The sequence below is a fragment of the Falco peregrinus genome, chromosome 2 (assembly GCF_023634155.1).
Source record: "Falco peregrinus isolate bFalPer1 chromosome 2, bFalPer1.pri, whole genome shotgun sequence".
In the NCBI taxonomy this organism is placed as follows: domain Eukaryota; kingdom Metazoa; phylum Chordata; class Aves; order Falconiformes; family Falconidae; genus Falco; species Falco peregrinus.
The window spans coordinates 119693751-119711853 of record NC_073722.1 but is presented as its reverse complement, the minus strand read 5'-3'; the positions used below and the strand labels follow the sequence as shown (position 1 = coordinate 119711853).

The following is an 18103-nucleotide window of genomic DNA, read 5'->3' as shown; positions in this document are numbered from 1 at the left end:
TTGTTAGCATCTAATTTACTTTTTTTTTTTTCCCCCTTTTTTTTTTTTTTGGTCTGCAGAATATATTTCTTCTCCCCCTCCCCCCCCCCCCCCCCTTTTTTCTTTTTTTGGTCTGGAGAATATATTTTTCCTTCACGCCCCCCCCCCTTCTTCTTTTTGGTCAGGAGAATAACCTTTTTTCTCTCAAGAAAAGAGGCAAGTATTTTGCAGAAAACGGATTATATATATATCTCCACACTTCCCTAATCTAGAAAATAAAAATGAAAATATAAGCCAGACACTTTCTTCAGGGGAAGACGACACGTGGCGGTGACCCCAAGCCTGGTGTAAAAAAACTCTCCTCTGCTCCATTCCACCTCTCCGAAGAGTAGGACAGGTTGGCTGAGACAAGGACAACCGAGAATAAAGCAAAACCAAACCCGCGAAATAAAACCCACACAGGAAACACTGCTTCAAAATTTCTATATTATTTACTTATAAGCAACAGTCCAGCTTTGTGAAATTACAACACACACTTTAAAGGATGAGATTTTTTTCACCTCATGGTCAAGCACCAGCATGATCATGCACAGCATTGAGTCAGTTGTAAAAAAAATGCCCTGTAATTTTTATTTATTTATATGATCCACTCCACCTTTACTGAATAAAGTCTGAATAAATCACCTCCTAGCATCAGGCCAGGCAGCTCTGGTCATCAGCCCTCTATTTGGCACATACCCTGCTTCATGGTAGTCCAGTATCAAGATTTTTTTTTATTATTTTTTTTTTTTCAAGGCAGCATGGTGTACACTAACCACTTCATGATTTATATGGCACAGCAGGGCTCGAGGCATTTACCACATGCAGTCAATGAAGCCTTTCAGATCCCCAAATCCCTCATGTGAGGTAAGGGGCTGCTCTTGCTGATTGTTTGCTGGCCTGTTTAACCAGGATTCTAGATCCTTGTAAAGCTAAGGGGTTCTAAAAAAATCTCAGTACAAAAACCCTCTAAGCACACTTAGAACCAAGCTACGCTCCTTTGAATTACATTACGATACTTCATAAAGCTTTCCCTCAAGTCTATCACTAGAAAACACTCATGTCACTTCCAGCAGATCTGGGGGAAACACAGGACAGAAGTGGGGAAAAAAAACCCTTGATCTCAAAAAAAGATGGAGTACATAAAGTGCTTCTTTTTTAATGAAAGAAATTCGAGATGTACAGTCAGGCTCAAGTTGTGCAGTTCACAAGCATGGGGGAAAGAAACAGACACGAGTTCAAAACAGTCAGGGAGGGAAAGGTTTAACCGAGGACTAGGCTGGACTTGCCACCGGGTGGATTTCTCCTGGACGGTGCAGGTGCTGGTGCTACTGGGCTAGGAACAGGTGCAGCAGGCAGGGATTTTTCTTCATTCTGACCTGGGGCAGCTTCTACATCAGCCTCAGTGTTTTCTAGAAGAAAAGAAGCTTTTAAAAGTGTTTGATGTGGATGATGAAAGCCAGATGTTTCGCTGGCTTAGACAGAAGATCAACTCCTGTATGTTTTCCCCAGGCTGTTACAGACACGCTCAGCGCTGCTGTAACCTGCTCGCAGGACAGACCTGAGCCCTCTGAAGTGTTTTTCCAGAACTCCGATGCCTTAACAGTTCTGTTCCAGGCATTCGAGAGCCACATTCACTCAGCTGCTATTCAGGGACTCCAGCAACATACTAATTTTTTTTTCCAATTGACAAGCAGCTTAAGTCTTAAGCCTTGTGCGTATTATTAATCAGCATAGGATTATGACAATTGCAACTCAAGTCTGAGCAGGTGCTGGAAACCAAGTCACAGAAGCACCAGTGCTTGTAATTAAGAGCTCAAACTACATCCCCAATTTCGTAACTGGAGGGAAGAGCATCTGACACACACTTCGGAGGCTCCACACAGAACAGAGGAGGGAACAGCCATGCACGGGAAGGCTCCAGCCGCACGCTCCCTGGAAAGCACGTGGTAGGTTTCATCTACTTTAAATACTTCTGAACAACCACAAACGAAGACAGGACACAGAAGGAATTCTTCACAGGAAGCACTTTAGATACTGTCCCAAATAACTAATGTATCTGCTTTACTGACAATTAATTAACGAGCACAGCAAGTACATTAGCATCTCGCATTTTTATAGATGAATGCAATCGGTTCTGAGCCGAAAGCCCAAAGCAGCACCAAGCAGCCCCCTGGTAGCTGGCGGGGGGGTGAGGGAAGCAGAGCTTCACCCCACCAGCTCTGTGAAGATGTACTTCACATGTTTAACAGCCCCCTTGGTATCACTAATGATCACTAGTTCTGGGTTTGGAGGACTCGGGGAACAGCTGCACATCTACCTTCACCACCACCTTCACGATTTAGTAAATCTTGATCGTATTTCCCTCTCCCCCAGCCTTCTCTTCATTTTAGCCTCTCCCCGTAAGGCAGCTACTGCACCCCTCTGCCTTCCCCTGCCCCTTGCTCACCTCCACTACAACCTTCTGGTCTTTACATTTAACGGACTGTATACACAACTGAAGATGTGGGTATATCATTGTTTACAGAGGCAAAACCACGTCTTGTTTCCCACTCGCTCCCTGATTATGTTCAATATTTTGCTGGCGCCTCCAAACATTTCAGAGAACTTTCAGTAGGGAGACTCAAGGCAGATCCTGGGAGCGAACTGCTGCACAGAGCTCAGCTGGCATGGTTTAGGTGTTCAGTTGGGTTTCTTCTTCCCCTAGATGCATTACTTCATACTTACACAAAGATTATCCTGCCACATTTTTACCTGCCTACCTTATTGAGTCCTGCTGGCCGAGATTTTTCTCACTGTCAGCACAATTTGACTATTGGAAAGAGTTAATATCGCCAACAAAATTGGAGACTTCACTGTTCATTGCCTTTTCCAGGTCACTGATGAAGACACTGAATGAAACTAGCCCCAGCATCACTTCACATGGCTCATTCTTCCAACCTGGAAAGCAATCACTAAGCCCTACCCTTCATATACCACAGGAGGAGCTTTCCTCTGGTCCTGTGGCAACTCAATTTTTTGAAAAAATAATCTATGAAGTAGAATTGTCAGAAATGCTGAAAGCCCACTCATGTCCACTGAACTCCCTGTATCCACGCTTATAATAATCTCGAAGAACTCCAGCAGCTCAGTATAGCCTCCATGCATCCAGAAATAACCTACCATATAGATTCCCCGCTGTATTCATTAACCCACAGGCACATCTGAACCAAGCAGTTAATAGGAAGTTTTAAACTTGAAGATTCTGTAGCTCGTGTGTGCTGCTGCCTGCTTACTCAGCAAGCCGAGAACAACCGTGGCCGTGCCCGCGGCTCGTATGGCGCTGAACACTCCGCTGTCCGTGCCCGCAGCGCAGCCTGAGCACTGCGCAGTGCTCACAGTGACGGTCTGTCCACCAAATGCCAGGCTCCACCTTCCTGTGTACCATGTAAAGTCTGTCAATAAGAGTGCTGTCTAGTTCTCCTTAACTAGCCACGTTCATTAAGCACACGGTGCCCACTGAATCACAAAAGAAACAAGAATTATTATCACAGGAGACTTTGGGGGAAGTTTCTATAGCGTTTAGAGGCTGATGTAGCCAGCTGGTAACACACAATTAGTACTTCCCACATCATCAAGCTATAGGTCAGTTTGCCAACCTAGTAACTGAAGCGGTAAATCCAACAGGACCAGATCAAATGTTAAAGTGTATCATCTGAAAGTCTCCTACCGAGTATACTGCAAGCCATCAGAAACTGACGCACAGAAGGGAACTACAGCTTCCAAACAGGCAGCAGGAACACTGCTGCAAAAGGAACACATTTTCTTCCCCTAGAAAGGCACGATTAGTAAGTATGCACACCCCACCTGACACCTACCTGGAGTTTTATAATCAGTTACATACAGAAAACAGTTCCCAAATTCAGAAGAATTCCTATAATTTAATTATAGGAACCCATGAAGAATCTAGTTATGCTGTGAACGAACTTGTAAACAGTTTTTACTTGGGGGTATATTCATTTGGCCCCTTTCAAATCCCAGAGACAGCTCTACAACATAAAGAGTACAAAATCACACGTACGGCAAGTGGGATGTTCACCAGCTCACACAGCAGGAACATCAAGTGGTGGAGTGACACAGCTAGCTCAACAAGACTCTGTGCTCCATTAAGCAAGGATACCCAAAGCTATCAACGGTAGAAATTAATTTAACAGTCCATCAAGATTCTCAGGTACCTGCCACAGACATCATTTCCAGGAAGCATGAACCTTCCCAAGTACCATCAGCAGAAGTTTAACATTCAAACCATTGCCTGTCATTTTTATTTCACCTTGACCATCTTCAAAAATCTAATAGACATGGCCACAACAGGAAACAATGCCAGTTTCTTTCCAGTAACACTTTATAAAAAAACCCAAACACTTCCCAGCATACATTTACTTGGTATTTGGTAAGAACCTCCTTCGCTGCCACCTACCAGAAACAAACCAAAAGTCAACAAATACGACAGCTGTGAAATGTGAACTTTTTCTAAGTGTCAGGAGTATCACTTTGTACTCAGTTTCATTTCAGCCAGCTGTTGCTAGCCCAGGCAGCCCTATTTCAACCTCCTCCCATCCCATCCCATCTCCCACCACTGCTTGCGGGCTTCTCATCCGAACCCCTGGTGAGCCGGCTTAAACACCAGAAGCAGCAGCAGAGCCCTTAGATCAGTTTTGCTTCCACTACCAAACCACATCCTCCCACTTGAGACAAACTCTAGATGCCTACAGTGCTAATGAAGATCAGACAGACACGGGAAAGAAATACTAAAAAAGCCTCTCCCGTTTGATTAGAAGCAGCCTGCTCAAGAAGCAAGACTTACTTTGGGGACAGATACCACTTAAAGGTAGTTAAAACATTCTGGAAAAAAACTCTCACCCTCCCAGCAGAAGTCTTTTCAAGCCATGGAACTGCTAATGGCTTTAGTGATCCCCCACAACTCTTGGGTGTTGAAAGTAGCACTTAGAAAGCAGCCAGTCAACAAAACACATTCCTCTCATCAGGAAGTAAGCTATTCTTCAGGTGAATCTTACAAAGGAGAGACTTCCAGCCTCAGAGCTAGAAAAAAGGCTTCAAGGTTAACATGCATGCTGCTAGAGGAAATGCCTCTGTTTAAGGTGAAATTTGCAGTATGCATATGAACTTCCTTGGCAATAATCAGCATTTAAAAGGCAACAGAAACTTAAAAGCTAGTTAATGCAGACACTGGCAGATGCAGTAGCTGGTTTTCATTATTTCTCTGAATGTAGTGTTTGCTGTATGAGAAGGCAATAGGAAAGAAGCAAATTGCTAAACTAAAACTATTTAAGTTGGCCGTACTATTTAAATACAAGCTACTAGAACAGCAGGATAGTCTCTCCATCACTGAACTCCTTGCCTTCTAGTACTCAAATCTTGACACCAACTGCTGTGGACAAAATCAACGAACAGGCCTGTTCTGATTTTTAACCTGATGACCAACAGGCACTCCACCATCTCATTCCATTTCCACACTTCCACTGAGGCAGTCGGGTCACTCCATTGATTCGATGGGTTCAAGGGACAACCCCAAGCCGTCTCTCTCTCCTCTTCCATTTCAAAAGCACCTAACTGCAAAAGGTTTTCACTAGAAGAGTCCGAAGGAGTTACTCACCAAAAGTCTCAACACCACCATCTCCTCCCTAGAAGAGAGAGAAACAAGTTATGTCTCACATTTCACAATGTATTTTCTTCTTCCATCGAGAGGGTACTCAATAATCCGTGTTATGACCAGGGTGCTGGGCACACTGCTCTATCCAGCAGCACTTTCCACGTGACAGACCCAAGGAAGCACTTTTAGACCAGCAACAGGCTCTTAGGGACAGACATCAGCGGCACGGCGGGTTCTGCGTGCATATTTCTGCAGATTAATGTTGTGGGTTTGTAAGCACCAATCCTTACAGAGTGACTAATATAATTTCATCAGCTGTTTGTTTACCTAACATACTTCTAAAAGTTGAGACAGATAATACTGAAGTAATCCTGATGACCTCTAATGTGTGACATACTTGTTATTCCCACACTGTGAAGGACGTGGGTGGGCAGGAGCGCTCTGTCATAGACAGCATCCTACGTGAGGCAGCACTGACAGTAACCAGAACATTGTAACTGCTGAGCAGTAGAGACAAGGAAGTTATGCTGAAAAAGCAACTGGCAATAGTTCAGTGTCCTCTCCTTTCCACTAAGCAACTTTTCCCAACACCAAACATTTATCTGTCAGCAAGGCCCAGAGCATTTGTTCTACCCAGTTTTCTGCAATGTTGCCGATAAAACTTTCCTTCACTACATGAACAGCTAAACATTCTTTTCAGACTGAATCTGTTCACAGGCTGCAACTTGACACAGATACAGAAAAATCTTCCAGCAGCAGCCAAGGCTCCTCAATGGCATGAGGTTTTATCAGCTTTCACAGATTTAACATTGTTAATTACATACTGAAACCACAGTCATCAGGATATAAATGCACAGAAACTCACACAAATATATCATCTTAAATCTCAGACTGGGCTACAGTACGCTAGCTCCAGCTTCTGCTGTTTGTAGCTGTAACTACTGCATAAAATTAAAACATTCCACATTGGAAGAATCTGTTTGCAAAGCTGAGAACCACAGTTAATTAATACAATTAAGTAGAAAACAGAATTAGACTAAACAGTTTATTTTTGTTTTCTGTGGCAGCAGCTATAAATTTAATCTTATACTTGCTAAATTGGAACAAGGCATTTTCTGCAACAAAGAATAGTTTTGTGGCTCAAAGTGCCTATTAATAACAAAAATGGGTTGCGATGATTGATGCCAATTATCAAATTAAAACTCACTGTTTGTAACCCATGAGGCAAAAGTATCTCTGCCACAGCATTGGTGATCAGCAACTTACCTGCCCAGCTCTTTTCAGAAAACCTAAAGCTTGAGACCTTTCAGGAGCAAGGTTTCTTATTTTCCCTCTGGAACTTGCTTCTGCAAGCGCAGCCTACCTTAGGTTCCTGGTTTTCTCAGTTCAGAGCTATTACTACTCTTCATTCTGTTTTTTGCCATGAAATGTAATCGCACATCTAGCAAATCCCACCTTAACACTACAAACATGCTCCATGTTGCTACCAAGTAGAAAGTTTATATAGAAAATAATGATGGTATTACCGAAGACAGTAACAGAAATAAAACAAGTACTCATGCTATTGCAGCAAGCGCTCGTTGGGATGTGAAACCACGTCCTTTGCCAGATCCACGGTTTGCTGTAGGTAACTATTCTTTGTAAAATTTGTTCAAACACACAATTACAGACATGACTGAAGCTACATTTCATACAACTTCATTACTGTATCAGTAAGAAGAGGTAAGAGCTCTAGAAAGCGGTCCTTTCTGAAAAATCCAGCCCTTCAGCAACGTACTTTCTGAAAAATCCAGCCCTTCAGCAACGTACTCTAAGACTATCATGTGGAAAAGAGAAACTTCAGGAAAAGAACAGATTCGAGAATAAGGCTTCAAATCCTGCAATGCTTCCAACTACGTGAACATCAGTGAACACAGAGTGAATTGTCCCATTATCAGGCTCTTCACAGTTACTGACCTTGGGATCTACAAAGTCTCCACAGTTTGCATCAGTCGAGTTTCTTCTTTGTGGGCCAGATGATTCACAGTCGTCTCTGATGTCACCTGGCTTAGTCCCTACAAGCAGAGATTGATCGTAATCAGGTTGCAAGATAAACTTACTGGGAAAGCAGATCAGTCAGGGGGTTGTGTGTGTGATTTGGGTGTTGGGTTTTTGGGGGTTTTTTTTAGATTAAAGCTTTACTATTCTAAGAAGTCCTAGTCCTTTAGATAATAACTCACAAATTACTGTCTTTCAACAGCATCTCATGCAGTTGAGGGTGTCATTTAAACAGATGGAAGCTAAGGTCCTAAGGCCATCCATACTGGCAGTGCTCTGCAGAAATGGAAGCTTAATCCCAGCTGCAAGTACAACACAAATCTAAATTTCCTCTGAATAATCAAGACCAATCAGTGCTACTCCAAATACTGAGACACAAGTGCACCTTACGGTGACTTGATTAACTTTGAGAAACAGCATCCAAAATACAGTTCTCTACTTGCAACATCTATGCCCAAGACTTGCATAAAAAAAACCCCTCTGGAAGCAATTAAAAATGAGAAGTAAAATAATCCCATATGCAAGCACACATCATGTACAGCCCTAAACTACCAAGTAGGAGGGAAACTCTGGTTTGCACAGAGCCGATGCAAAAAAAAAAAAAAAAAAAAAATTAATGCATGTCAGCAGATCTGGAAACAAAGCACTCCGTTCTTACCCGATGACTTAGCCCAGGAAGGTGGGTTTTCTTCAGGAGTTCCAAAGATGCTGGATGCCATTTTGTTCCTTCGCACAGGTTGTTCTTTTGGTTCATCAAAACCCAAGGAAAAGTTGGACCCACCGCCAGGAGGACGCAGCACTCTGCAGAGAAAGTCAGCTTTACAACCTTGCACGTACCATTACCATGCCGCACTCCAACATATAAAACTATATAAGACTAATAAGCCAAGAGATCATCGCTGGCTCTTGTCATGGGCAGTCACACAGGCTAAATTCCACCCAAACAGACTCCATTATCCATTGGCTTTTAACAAATGACACAGACCATCACGTCTTCAGTGCGTAAGCTGAACTGTAAAGGTAAGCTGGCTGCCAGCATTCAATCCAGGCGCTGGATCTCCACTACTCTTCTCTTCAGTGACACTTACAAAAATAAAATACTCCGGCACTCTACTTGTGCCCTTGCTTCATTCATTCGGTGTCAACAAGACCTGCTGCTACCAGTCTTTGGTCTGAGCCAATTAAATTAAAAAAAAAAAAGTATGCCGGCATGTCAAAAATCAAGCTTTTTAAAAGAGAACCCCGTGAAGGCTAACATTAACCTTCAAACTGTCAGCACAGCAAAGACTGAAGTTTGGCATATGAGCCAAAGTATTGGTTGCACCACCGATGACTGGGGGCTGCAGCCTTTACCTAGATTTGTTTCATTTTAAACCCCCCCCAAGTCCGCAGCATGCTACTGGACTAGACTTAAAAGGGGCATTTAAACAGTTTTAAGTTAGGCTATTATTAGGAGAGACACGTGTACAAAGCTCCGGATCTATAACCTAAATCTAACAACCTTCCATTAGACAGACACAAAAAGAAGCCTGGTCAATACTTCACAAGCTAGATTGTGGTCTGCTTTCCAACTTGCAGAAATCAACCAGAATTAACAGCAGCAGCAAAATGAATCTTTACATGTAAATTCCTTTATCTTATTTTCTTAAGCATGACATCTTTTCAAAGGCAACGTATTAGCTGGAGAAGCCAGACAAAAGCCAGGAGAACAAAAATGTGTCAGGCCGTATGACAACTGTCACAACCCCCAGAGAGATGCAAGTCCACCAACAGAACTGGGCTTTTAAGATATCCAGGGCTCTGAAATGGAGACCAGAACAAGATAGGGATGGTGCACGCTTCCTCTTCTTTACAAATCATTTAATCAACTTAAAACTTTGCAACCGAAAACAGTACGCAGCTTGTTAACGCACCAAGCCTAGGAATTCAACACAAAGAACGTGTCTGATTCTACAATGTCATCACCATTGGTAAGAGCATTAAGATCTTTTGAGATTTTGTGCCTATGACATTTCAGACGCAACACAAAAATGCTTCTCCAGCCTACCGAGCTCAAACACGACAACGGCATGAAAAACTCACAAAGGGACACGGCATGGATATTTGGTGTTACTTCAACAGCAAACTACTTTTCCTTACAAAATTCTTCTCCAAAGTTCTAATCACTAATGCTCAGCTGCTGATGGGAGGATCCCAGGAGATTGTAGTATGTTTTAAGAATCCAAGAACACTTCCGACATGCTTTGTCTCCTTTCTGAATTAAAAGATATCATTGAATCACTCCCTCATCCTTTTTTCTCCAGAGAAAACGCCCCCGTATAAAAGATTTATTTTCTTAGTTACATCTGTTGCAGTTATTAATTTGAAGGCCCCCCTGCCCAAAGGAGGGCTTGTTCCCACATCTCACATCACCTTTATTTTAGCAGAGCAGTGAAACCAGCACTCTCTTAACGGCACAACAGTTTCCACTGCCAGTCTTAATGAAATTAACAGGAGAGACAACTGGAAGGCAGGCAAGCCGTCACCCGAACTGTTAAAAGGAATAATCCCACTTGCCAGACCGGGTTAAAAGCTGACAGGTTTTTCGTGAAGCCTCTCTCCGCCAGGCGATGGGCTCTGATGCACGTTACGGCGTTTAACTTCGCTCGACACCCGGCGATGTGAGCGCACCCGCCGGGCAGCGCCCCTGGGAATGGGGGGGGATGGGGGGGGGGGGGGGCGGCGGCTCTTCCTGGCTTTGCCAACGCGCCCCACAAGGCGGGGTGCGGGCAGGGAGCCCCCGCTCCGCCAGGGCACAGCCTGCCCGAGAAACCCCCCGACCCCGCAGCCAGCCCTGCTCCCGCACAGCCGCGGGTGCCCCAGCGCCGCGCGTCCCCCGCCGAACCGGAGCTCTCTTTGTTCCCAGACCGGCGGCGGCGGCAGCTTCCCCCCGCCCTCCCCCCCCCCCCCCCCCCCCCCCAGCCCCCTGGAAGCAGCTCCGCGGCGCGGCCGCCGCTGGGCAGGGCCCGGGCCGAACCGGGGGCAGCACGGGAGGGAGCCGGGGGGCCGCGACCCCGGCCGCTGAGCGCAAACAATGGAGCCGCCCGGCCCCACCCAGAAGGCGGCAGCCCGGGGCCGCTCCGCCAGGCCGCGGGGCAAGGCCGGCTCCGCCACCGCGGGGCCGGGGCGGGGGCGGCCGGGGGAGGGGGGTGCAGGGGTGCGGGCCCCCCCGCCCCCGCATTGTGGCTGCGCGGCCGCGCAGCGAGGCGGGGAGTCGCCTCCCCTCTTTGTTAGCGAGGCAGGGACGCACACGCGCACCCCGGGGGGGGTCTCGCCAGCTCCCACCCCCATTCCCCCGGGCAGCTGCGGCAGGGTACGGCCACAGCCACCCCCCACCCCCGGTGGGAGCGCGGCGGGTTCGCCTCCCCGCTGTCCCCGGGTGGGTGCGGCCGCCGCCCGCCGGCAAACGGCACCCACCGAGCTCCGACCCGGCCGGCGCCCGCCATCCCCCAGAGCCGCTGCGGGCAGCCCCGGCCGCGCCCCCAGGCCCCGAGGCGGAGGCAGAAGGGGCGGCCCCGCCGCGGGCACCCTCAGCCCCACCGTCCTGACGGTCCCAAGGGCCCCCCGGCGGACCTGGAGCTGTTCCTGCCACTGGGGTCCATGCCCGAAAAGGTGGTCGTGGTGGTCATGGCGGCAGGGATGGAGGAGATGGGCGCAGGGGAAAGGGCTCCGTGGAGAGGCCAGCGGGGAGCGACAGTCCCGGCAACGGAGCACCCGCCCCCTGCCTACCCCTGCTGCTGCCGGTGACAACTGCAGCCACCGCCCGCACCGGCCGCGCCTTTTATACCCACGTCGGGGTCCGCCCCTCGGCGGCCTTCTCATAGGACGGTTCAAAACCAATCCCGAGCTTCTATTCGACGGCGCCCTGCCACTCTACGTTTGGGCCCGCCTCATTGTCTATGCTGAGGCGCCTGGCCCGATCCGTAAAAGCTCATTGGCGAAGCAATACGTCTGCTCTACGCCGATTGGCTGCGCCTGGGCGGTGGCACCCTTTGTGGCTGATTAGCGGGCGGCCTGTCGCTCACACCAGGTGCGCTGCCATTGGCTCAGCCGTACATGAGGCGAGACAAAAGTCCCCGGCGTCTCCCTTGTGGCCGAGGCGCCCGGGAGGGGCGGCCGCGCTGCTGGGGAGCTCGGGCGGGGGACAGAGCCCCGCCGCCCCCTCCCCCAGCGCCCCCCTTCCGCCCTGCCTGTCCCCAAAGCCACCCCGAAGGACATCACCTCGAGTACCATCAGGCCACCGACGCCCACCCCAGGCACACGGCTCAGCCGAGCTCTGCTCCCTCAGGCTATGCTGGGGGTAGTGTGGCCTGGCCCAGCCTGGGGGCCGCCTCAGAGCACCTCCTGGTGCAACTCCCCATCGTGGTGCAACTCCAAAACACGTGGATGAACAACACAGAGGCCGTCCAGGTGCTGAAGGTGTTCGCACAAGGCTGCTGTGGTGTTAGAGGCTGGCTCCAACAAGGGTAGAGACAGCCAGCGGCCTGCAGAGACGCACGGGGCTGGCGTGAAGTGCTGTCACCTCAAAAAACATGGCAGAATAACATAATTAACAGTATCGGAGGATGTTGAAGCAGTGGATTTTTCCATGACAACTGTGCGAGTCCCAGAACGTCTATGGCAGGTGGAGTACAAAGCCCAGCAACACTGCTCACCTGGCTTCAAAGCATGAGCCTGCACGCTTCTGCCGTTCATCTTCCACCGACTGCCAGCACAAAACTCACATTACCAGATGCTGGCTGTTGACCTGTCACATTCATCTTTGATGTGGTGACTGGGACCTCCGTCAACTCCCTGCAACTTCCAGACACACAGATGCCTCCCTGATCACCGCCAACTTTTACTCCAAAATTAATATATCAGGCCCTCCTACTGCAAATGGTATTTGAATTAGTATTTGCATAAAACAAGTAGAAAGGGGAATGAAAACCCCATGTCTGTTTTATCCATCCCTCCCAGTCTGCACTAATAACAGCACTTAGGACCCCCAAAACACTTTTCCATAGAAAATAAAGGTTTTTGGTCTGGAAAATACAAGCTTTGTTTGTGCTACTTTACTTCATGTGTACATGAGGTGTCAAGTGTCCAAATTAGCACCAGCCTCAGTATCAACACAGCTCAGGAAAGAGGTGGACTGCTAAAAATACACAAACAGGACAATAGTATTTTAGTTTTTCTGATCTAGGATCTTTTATAAAAAAATCTTATTTAAAAAAAATAAAGCCCCAACCACTATTCAGGTCCCCAGGGAACTGTGTTGCCATCACATCATTCTAGAGGTAAATTAAAGGGAAACTTTAAGTAACATGACACAGTTGTTTTAATTCTATTATCCCTTAGGCTTGGGCATTAAGAAGTCAAATGATACCTACTTGCATACAGGTAAGCATCTGCTCACTCAGGAACTTGCAAAGCACTTTGTCATCCAAATGCTTTTTATTCAAACCCACAGGATTTGACTCTTAAATTTGTACCCCTGAGACATATGGAGCCATTTTTTAAAGTCAGGATGAAGAAAAACCTGTTCCCTCTGACAAAGCTAGTTTTAACGCACAGCTTTAAAGTTCTAAACGTCCAGTATTTCCAAGGGACTCCACTGATCTCTTGGACAGTCCTGACTGCAGGATAGTCTTTAAATAAAAGCTGCTTTGCCAATTATTTACCCATAACAAGATGAAGGGATTTATGAAGATAGCTACAGAAACTGAGCTTACGATCCTTCTTGGATAATGACATCCGACCAGAACAATTCTCAGCAGCTGTTTGAAAAACTCAGACACCAAACAATTCCACCTGTTGTTGAAATTCAACCGGCAATGAATGCAAAAAGCATCTGGAAGTCTGAACAAGACTCCAGGAAATGCAAGGCTTAGGCAAGAGGAGATACCATTGGTTTGAGAAAAGCCTCAGCTTGGTCATCCTCCCATGACCAAGGGTTTCTTCTGCATGCCAGTCTCTGCTACTTACACAGTCACAAAAAGCATTCTTTATTGCAAGCACATCATACAAAAAAAAAAAAAAAAAAAAAAATGTTTTGACTCAGACTTCTGCCCCCAACTCTTGACAGCTAAAGGTAAAAAGTAAGCACCATGTAATAATTGAAGGTAAAAAGTAAGCATGAGCTAATAAATAATCCCTGTTACAGCTGGATTTGCAGCTGTCAAAGACCTTGCATGGCAGAAGTTCAGTGGAAGGCTGATGTCCTACAGGTTCAATGGTTTGTCCTACCGAGCAGATGCTGTAGTCAGTAAGAGTTGCGAAAGCTGCTCTGGCGCCTCTCTATATCTTCAGGTGAAGTTCGTAACAGTAAGTTGCTGTTTGGGAAAGAAGCTTGAATCACAGCATCCAGACTCCTCTCAAAGCTGCCGAGATGTAGTTCTGAACAACATAAAAAGCCAATTCGTGCTGCTGTTCTTGCCTGGACATCCAGCATTACAAAGTCTGGCAGTTTATTCCAAAGCATTGTTCCTTAACGGAAAAAAAGACAAACATCACTGGAAGGGGAAGTCAAGTCCTCAAAGAGCTCCTTTCATTCCGCTTTTGCCTCATCCAAGTTCGCTTAAACTGTAAGTTTTCTTAGTCAAGTGATCCTTCAAGACCCCTTGCAGGGCATCAGATGTGCTTTAATGAGATCTATGGACTGGATGCTGAAAGGTGGCGGGGTGGGGGGGGGGGATCTAAGCCACCAAAACCAGCACAAAATTCATCATAAATGCGTTCATGTCCCCCTCTGGAGAATATTCCTTTCCTAAGGGGTAACAACTTATTTTACTGTTTATTTGGGCTTCTGCAGTATTAGTCTTTTCCCAGCACTCCAGTGTCATCCTCATATCAGTATTAACTGTTAAACTGTACAGCTCTTCCCATAGGCCCCACTCCCACTGCTGCTCCTCAAACTCATGCACTTCAGCGCTTTCTGCAGCGCCCCACTGACCCTCATCACCTCTAGGATCTCCGCTGACAGCGAGCTGCTTCTTTCCGAGCGCCACCAGCCCTGTCTCACCCCCGCTGCATAACCTGAAATTCTTCAGCAACAGGGAAAAAACTCTTCCTGTCACAGACCCAAACCACTTCATAAACACCACCTGGGACTCCCAGCATCTCCACATCAAGAGTAAGACCATTAGTCCCATGCTACTAGTGCAGAAACCAGGAAACCTCTGTAATTAAGCACCTTGAAGGCCAACCAAAAACTGAGAACAGGGACCAAAATCCAGTCCTCCATCTCCTATTCATTCTCATCCTAACCACCAGGAAGAAGTGCAGTACTACCAGTTCATTCTGACACTAAGTACAAAAAAGCAAGCTAAGTTCAAGGATTAAATTATTTACTATCAGAACACATTCAGTTTAGCAACTGCTTAACAGCCAGAACGAACAAACCTTAATAATCCAGAGAATGAAATGTATTAGTTACAGTGGTAACATAATTAAGAATAATTCAAGTTATTTAAATGCTTTTAGGTTGTCTTTTAGTATTCCACAACAGTCTGTCACACCAGCTGATACAAGTGTACCGAGAAGAGGCCGCAACCTTAAAACCCTAACAAAAATCCTTCCATTTATTGTTCACTTTCAATTTCATAGATGATGATTAAGGAAGCATCCACTTCCTCATTTTTAGCTTTGAAAACAAATTGCTGTTCCTTAGAAATTCAGTTCTTTCCAACTTGCCGAAGCATAAAAAGTATTCTTTGAGCCAGCCACATTATGCCTTTTCATTAATGTTGCAGTAACAGTCACAATAGAACCAGCATCCAACAGATAAACAGCAGCACTTGCATTACACTGACTCGGAAGTAATGAAGCGCAGGTACTAAAAAGGAATATTCTTGCAAGAAAAAATAATCTCGCTTTGACCATAACCTTTGCAGAGATGCTGTATCCGTTTTAATATTGCAGTTATCTCGAAGCAGCAATTATCTTGGCGCTACTTCAGGGATTTTTCTTTTGTTAAGAACACCTCCATATGCCAGCATTAAGAATCTCATATTACCACCTGGGAGTATTCCCTTACACTCCAGGCAGCATAGCATATTCTGTTTCAGAGCAGCCTTGCACTCCCAGCACCCCTTTTGAACCAGCAGCTCAGGCCACTTAGTATCGATCCTCACCAGAGCCCTATTAAACAGGCATTATCCCCTCCGCGCAGCTGAACTAAGGCACCTATTTCCACCTGTTAACCAAGGGTCCCACCACAATGAGCTGGGCTTTCAATCTGTCATTATTCTCACCCCCCCCTCCCCGCCCCCCAGTAAAAATGCCTTACTTTAGGTGCCTGAAACAATTAATTTCGGTTGCATCTTTTGAAATAACTGGTAGTGTCCAATTCACAACAGAACTGAACCTCTCTGAAGGACTAAAGACCCAGCATATGCGAAAGGCAAGGTCTTCTCATCCACAAGAACTTGCCAGAGTATCGTATCCAACTATGACTTACTCCCCTTTTTCATTTAAATAAACATCAGAGGTATATTTAGCTAATATCACTTTAGATTATTTGAAAATTGTGGATAATAATATAATTTGCCCAGGCTTTTGAAAGATCCCAGCTGTTTAATAAACACAAAAAACTCGCCTCCTGCCTAGCGTGACCTCTTTGCCCAGCTTTCCTGTATTCTCTGACACATGGAGATTTAGTAGCCCATTAAGCCAGCAGCCTGAACATGAGAACTGTTACATATCAAGCCAGGCCAAACAGCTAGAGCAAACTACAAATAATTTGATCCAAATTGTCTATATCCCTGTACTTCATACCACTTCCGAACCATCAACCCTAGCAGCACCTTTCTTAGTGCAGAGGTAGTCACAGTAAAACCACACAGGTCCCAGCAAACAGGAATCAACACGTAAATTCTTTAGCAACAGAGGAGCAGGACTGACAAACAACCACTTCTGTCATAAGGAGAATTTGCAAGACTAGTTCCAAAACAATTGTTTTTAAAAAACAGGTTAGTATTTCTGCATTGCTGCGTACATAAATACGTATCAGAATGTGCCAGCCCGCTTCAGTTCGCTGGGCTAATGGAAAGTAAACGTTTTGAGGCTCTTGAGGAACTAAGTCACTTAAGTTCTTTAAGACAGTTTCTTGATTTTTATCTAATCAACAAAACACCTCTCAGAAAAGACTATTTTAGCAGTTTTTGACTGCACTCACCACCTTATATAAACACCATTCAGCACTGTTAGAGGAATTATTTTGGAAATACGAGGACCAAACTTGGAATTCTGCATGTAAGTTCATGACAGATGAAGTACCACTCTACCAATTCAGGAAATTAAAACCTTGTTTTTGAAAGCATGTTGTTCAGTACCTGTCACTTGACTTACATGGCCTCAGGAAAGAAAAAAAAAAAAAAAAGTAGACAAGATACAACAGGGAGTTTTGAGCCCCATAGTCTTAACCTGGGCTGAAAAAAAACCCTTTCTATTTTCTTCAGAAAGTAAAGCAGGTCCAAACATCTTTTTTGGCCTAACAAGATAAAGACAGCTTTCTCCTGGGAAAAGTCTTGGCATGACATCAAGCTGAAAGAATTTTATACACTGTTATTGGAAGTCTAGCCAGGTTAAAAGCCAGATAATCTAAAGCCAGAGCAATGTATTCCATGTCTAACTTTTGAGAAATGTTGAAATATAACCCCCCCCGGCCCCAAAGTTTTTTCCAGGCCTCTGAGAGTTTGGATATGAAACCATTTGTTCACAAGAGGGAATTCCAACCTTGCAATATACCACAGAAGTCTACAAAATACGTACCAGAATAAGGAATAATCTTCTTAGCAGTAGAACTTCCTAGAATTAAAACAGTAACATACAGTAGAGGTACATTCTTCAGCTACACAGTCAAAAGTAACTGCAAAAACAGACGCTATTTTTCTTCTGTCTCTGCTAGATGTAATTAATGAAAAACCAGATGTGTTAAAATCGTGACAGAAACGAAACAGATCATTTTCCATCAGCTAAATGCACAGACCCATCATTTTGCCACAAAGTTAAAGAATTTCCAGATCCAGGAGGCACAGGCCTAGCATGTAGTAATCACATCTTCAATTAACTATTACAAAACCTACCACCAAAAAGTGAGCTCTGCTAAAAGACCATTAACTTACTGCAAACACCACAGAACTAATTAGAACGTTCCTAGGACATCCGAGGATGCTTTGGGGCTGTTGAGCAAACAGGTATACAATTTTTCATGAACGTCAATCACCAATGTCACCGCAACCTCTGAACTTCCCCATGACAAAACTCAGTGACAGCAGCCTTGTGGAAAAAAACCATCATTGTCACTAGCTCCCTTCAGCACTTCAAGCCTCTTCCCCTTTCAAGCAGGAACACAAAGGTAAAGCAGAGCTTGGAATT

The 18103-nt window shown here is 45.7% G+C and overlaps 1 protein-coding gene across 1 annotated transcript; it reads right to left on the bottom strand.

Moving 5' to 3' along the window:
• Nucleotides 1-451: 451 nt before the first annotated feature.
• On the bottom strand, nt 452-11530 carry JPT1 (Jupiter microtubule associated homolog 1). The gene is made up of 5 exons (XM_005243627.4): nt 11318-11530; nt 8364-8506; nt 7625-7722; nt 5672-5699; nt 452-1430 (listed from the first exon to the last, which is right to left on the bottom strand). Exons 1-5 carry the CDS (start codon nt 11371-11373, stop codon nt 1282-1284), a joined length of 474 nt encoding a protein of 157 aa, XP_005243684.1. The 5' UTR covers nt 11374-11530; the 3' UTR covers nt 452-1281.
• Between the last annotated feature and the right edge of the window lie 6573 nt (nt 11531-18103).

Coding starts and splice junctions, on each gene's coding strand:
- JPT1 (XM_005243627.4), bottom strand. CDS start 11,373: ATGACCACCACGACCACCTTTTCGGGCATGGACCCCAGTGGCAGGAAC. Junction 5,700..7,624: donor GAGACTTTGTAGATCCCAAG/GTCAGTAACTGT, acceptor TCTCTCTTCTAG/GGAGGAGATGGTGGTGTTGA. Junction 1,431..5,671: donor TGGTGGTGTTGAGACTTTTG/GTGAGTAACTCC, acceptor CTTTTCTTCTAG/AAAACACTGAGGCTGATGTA.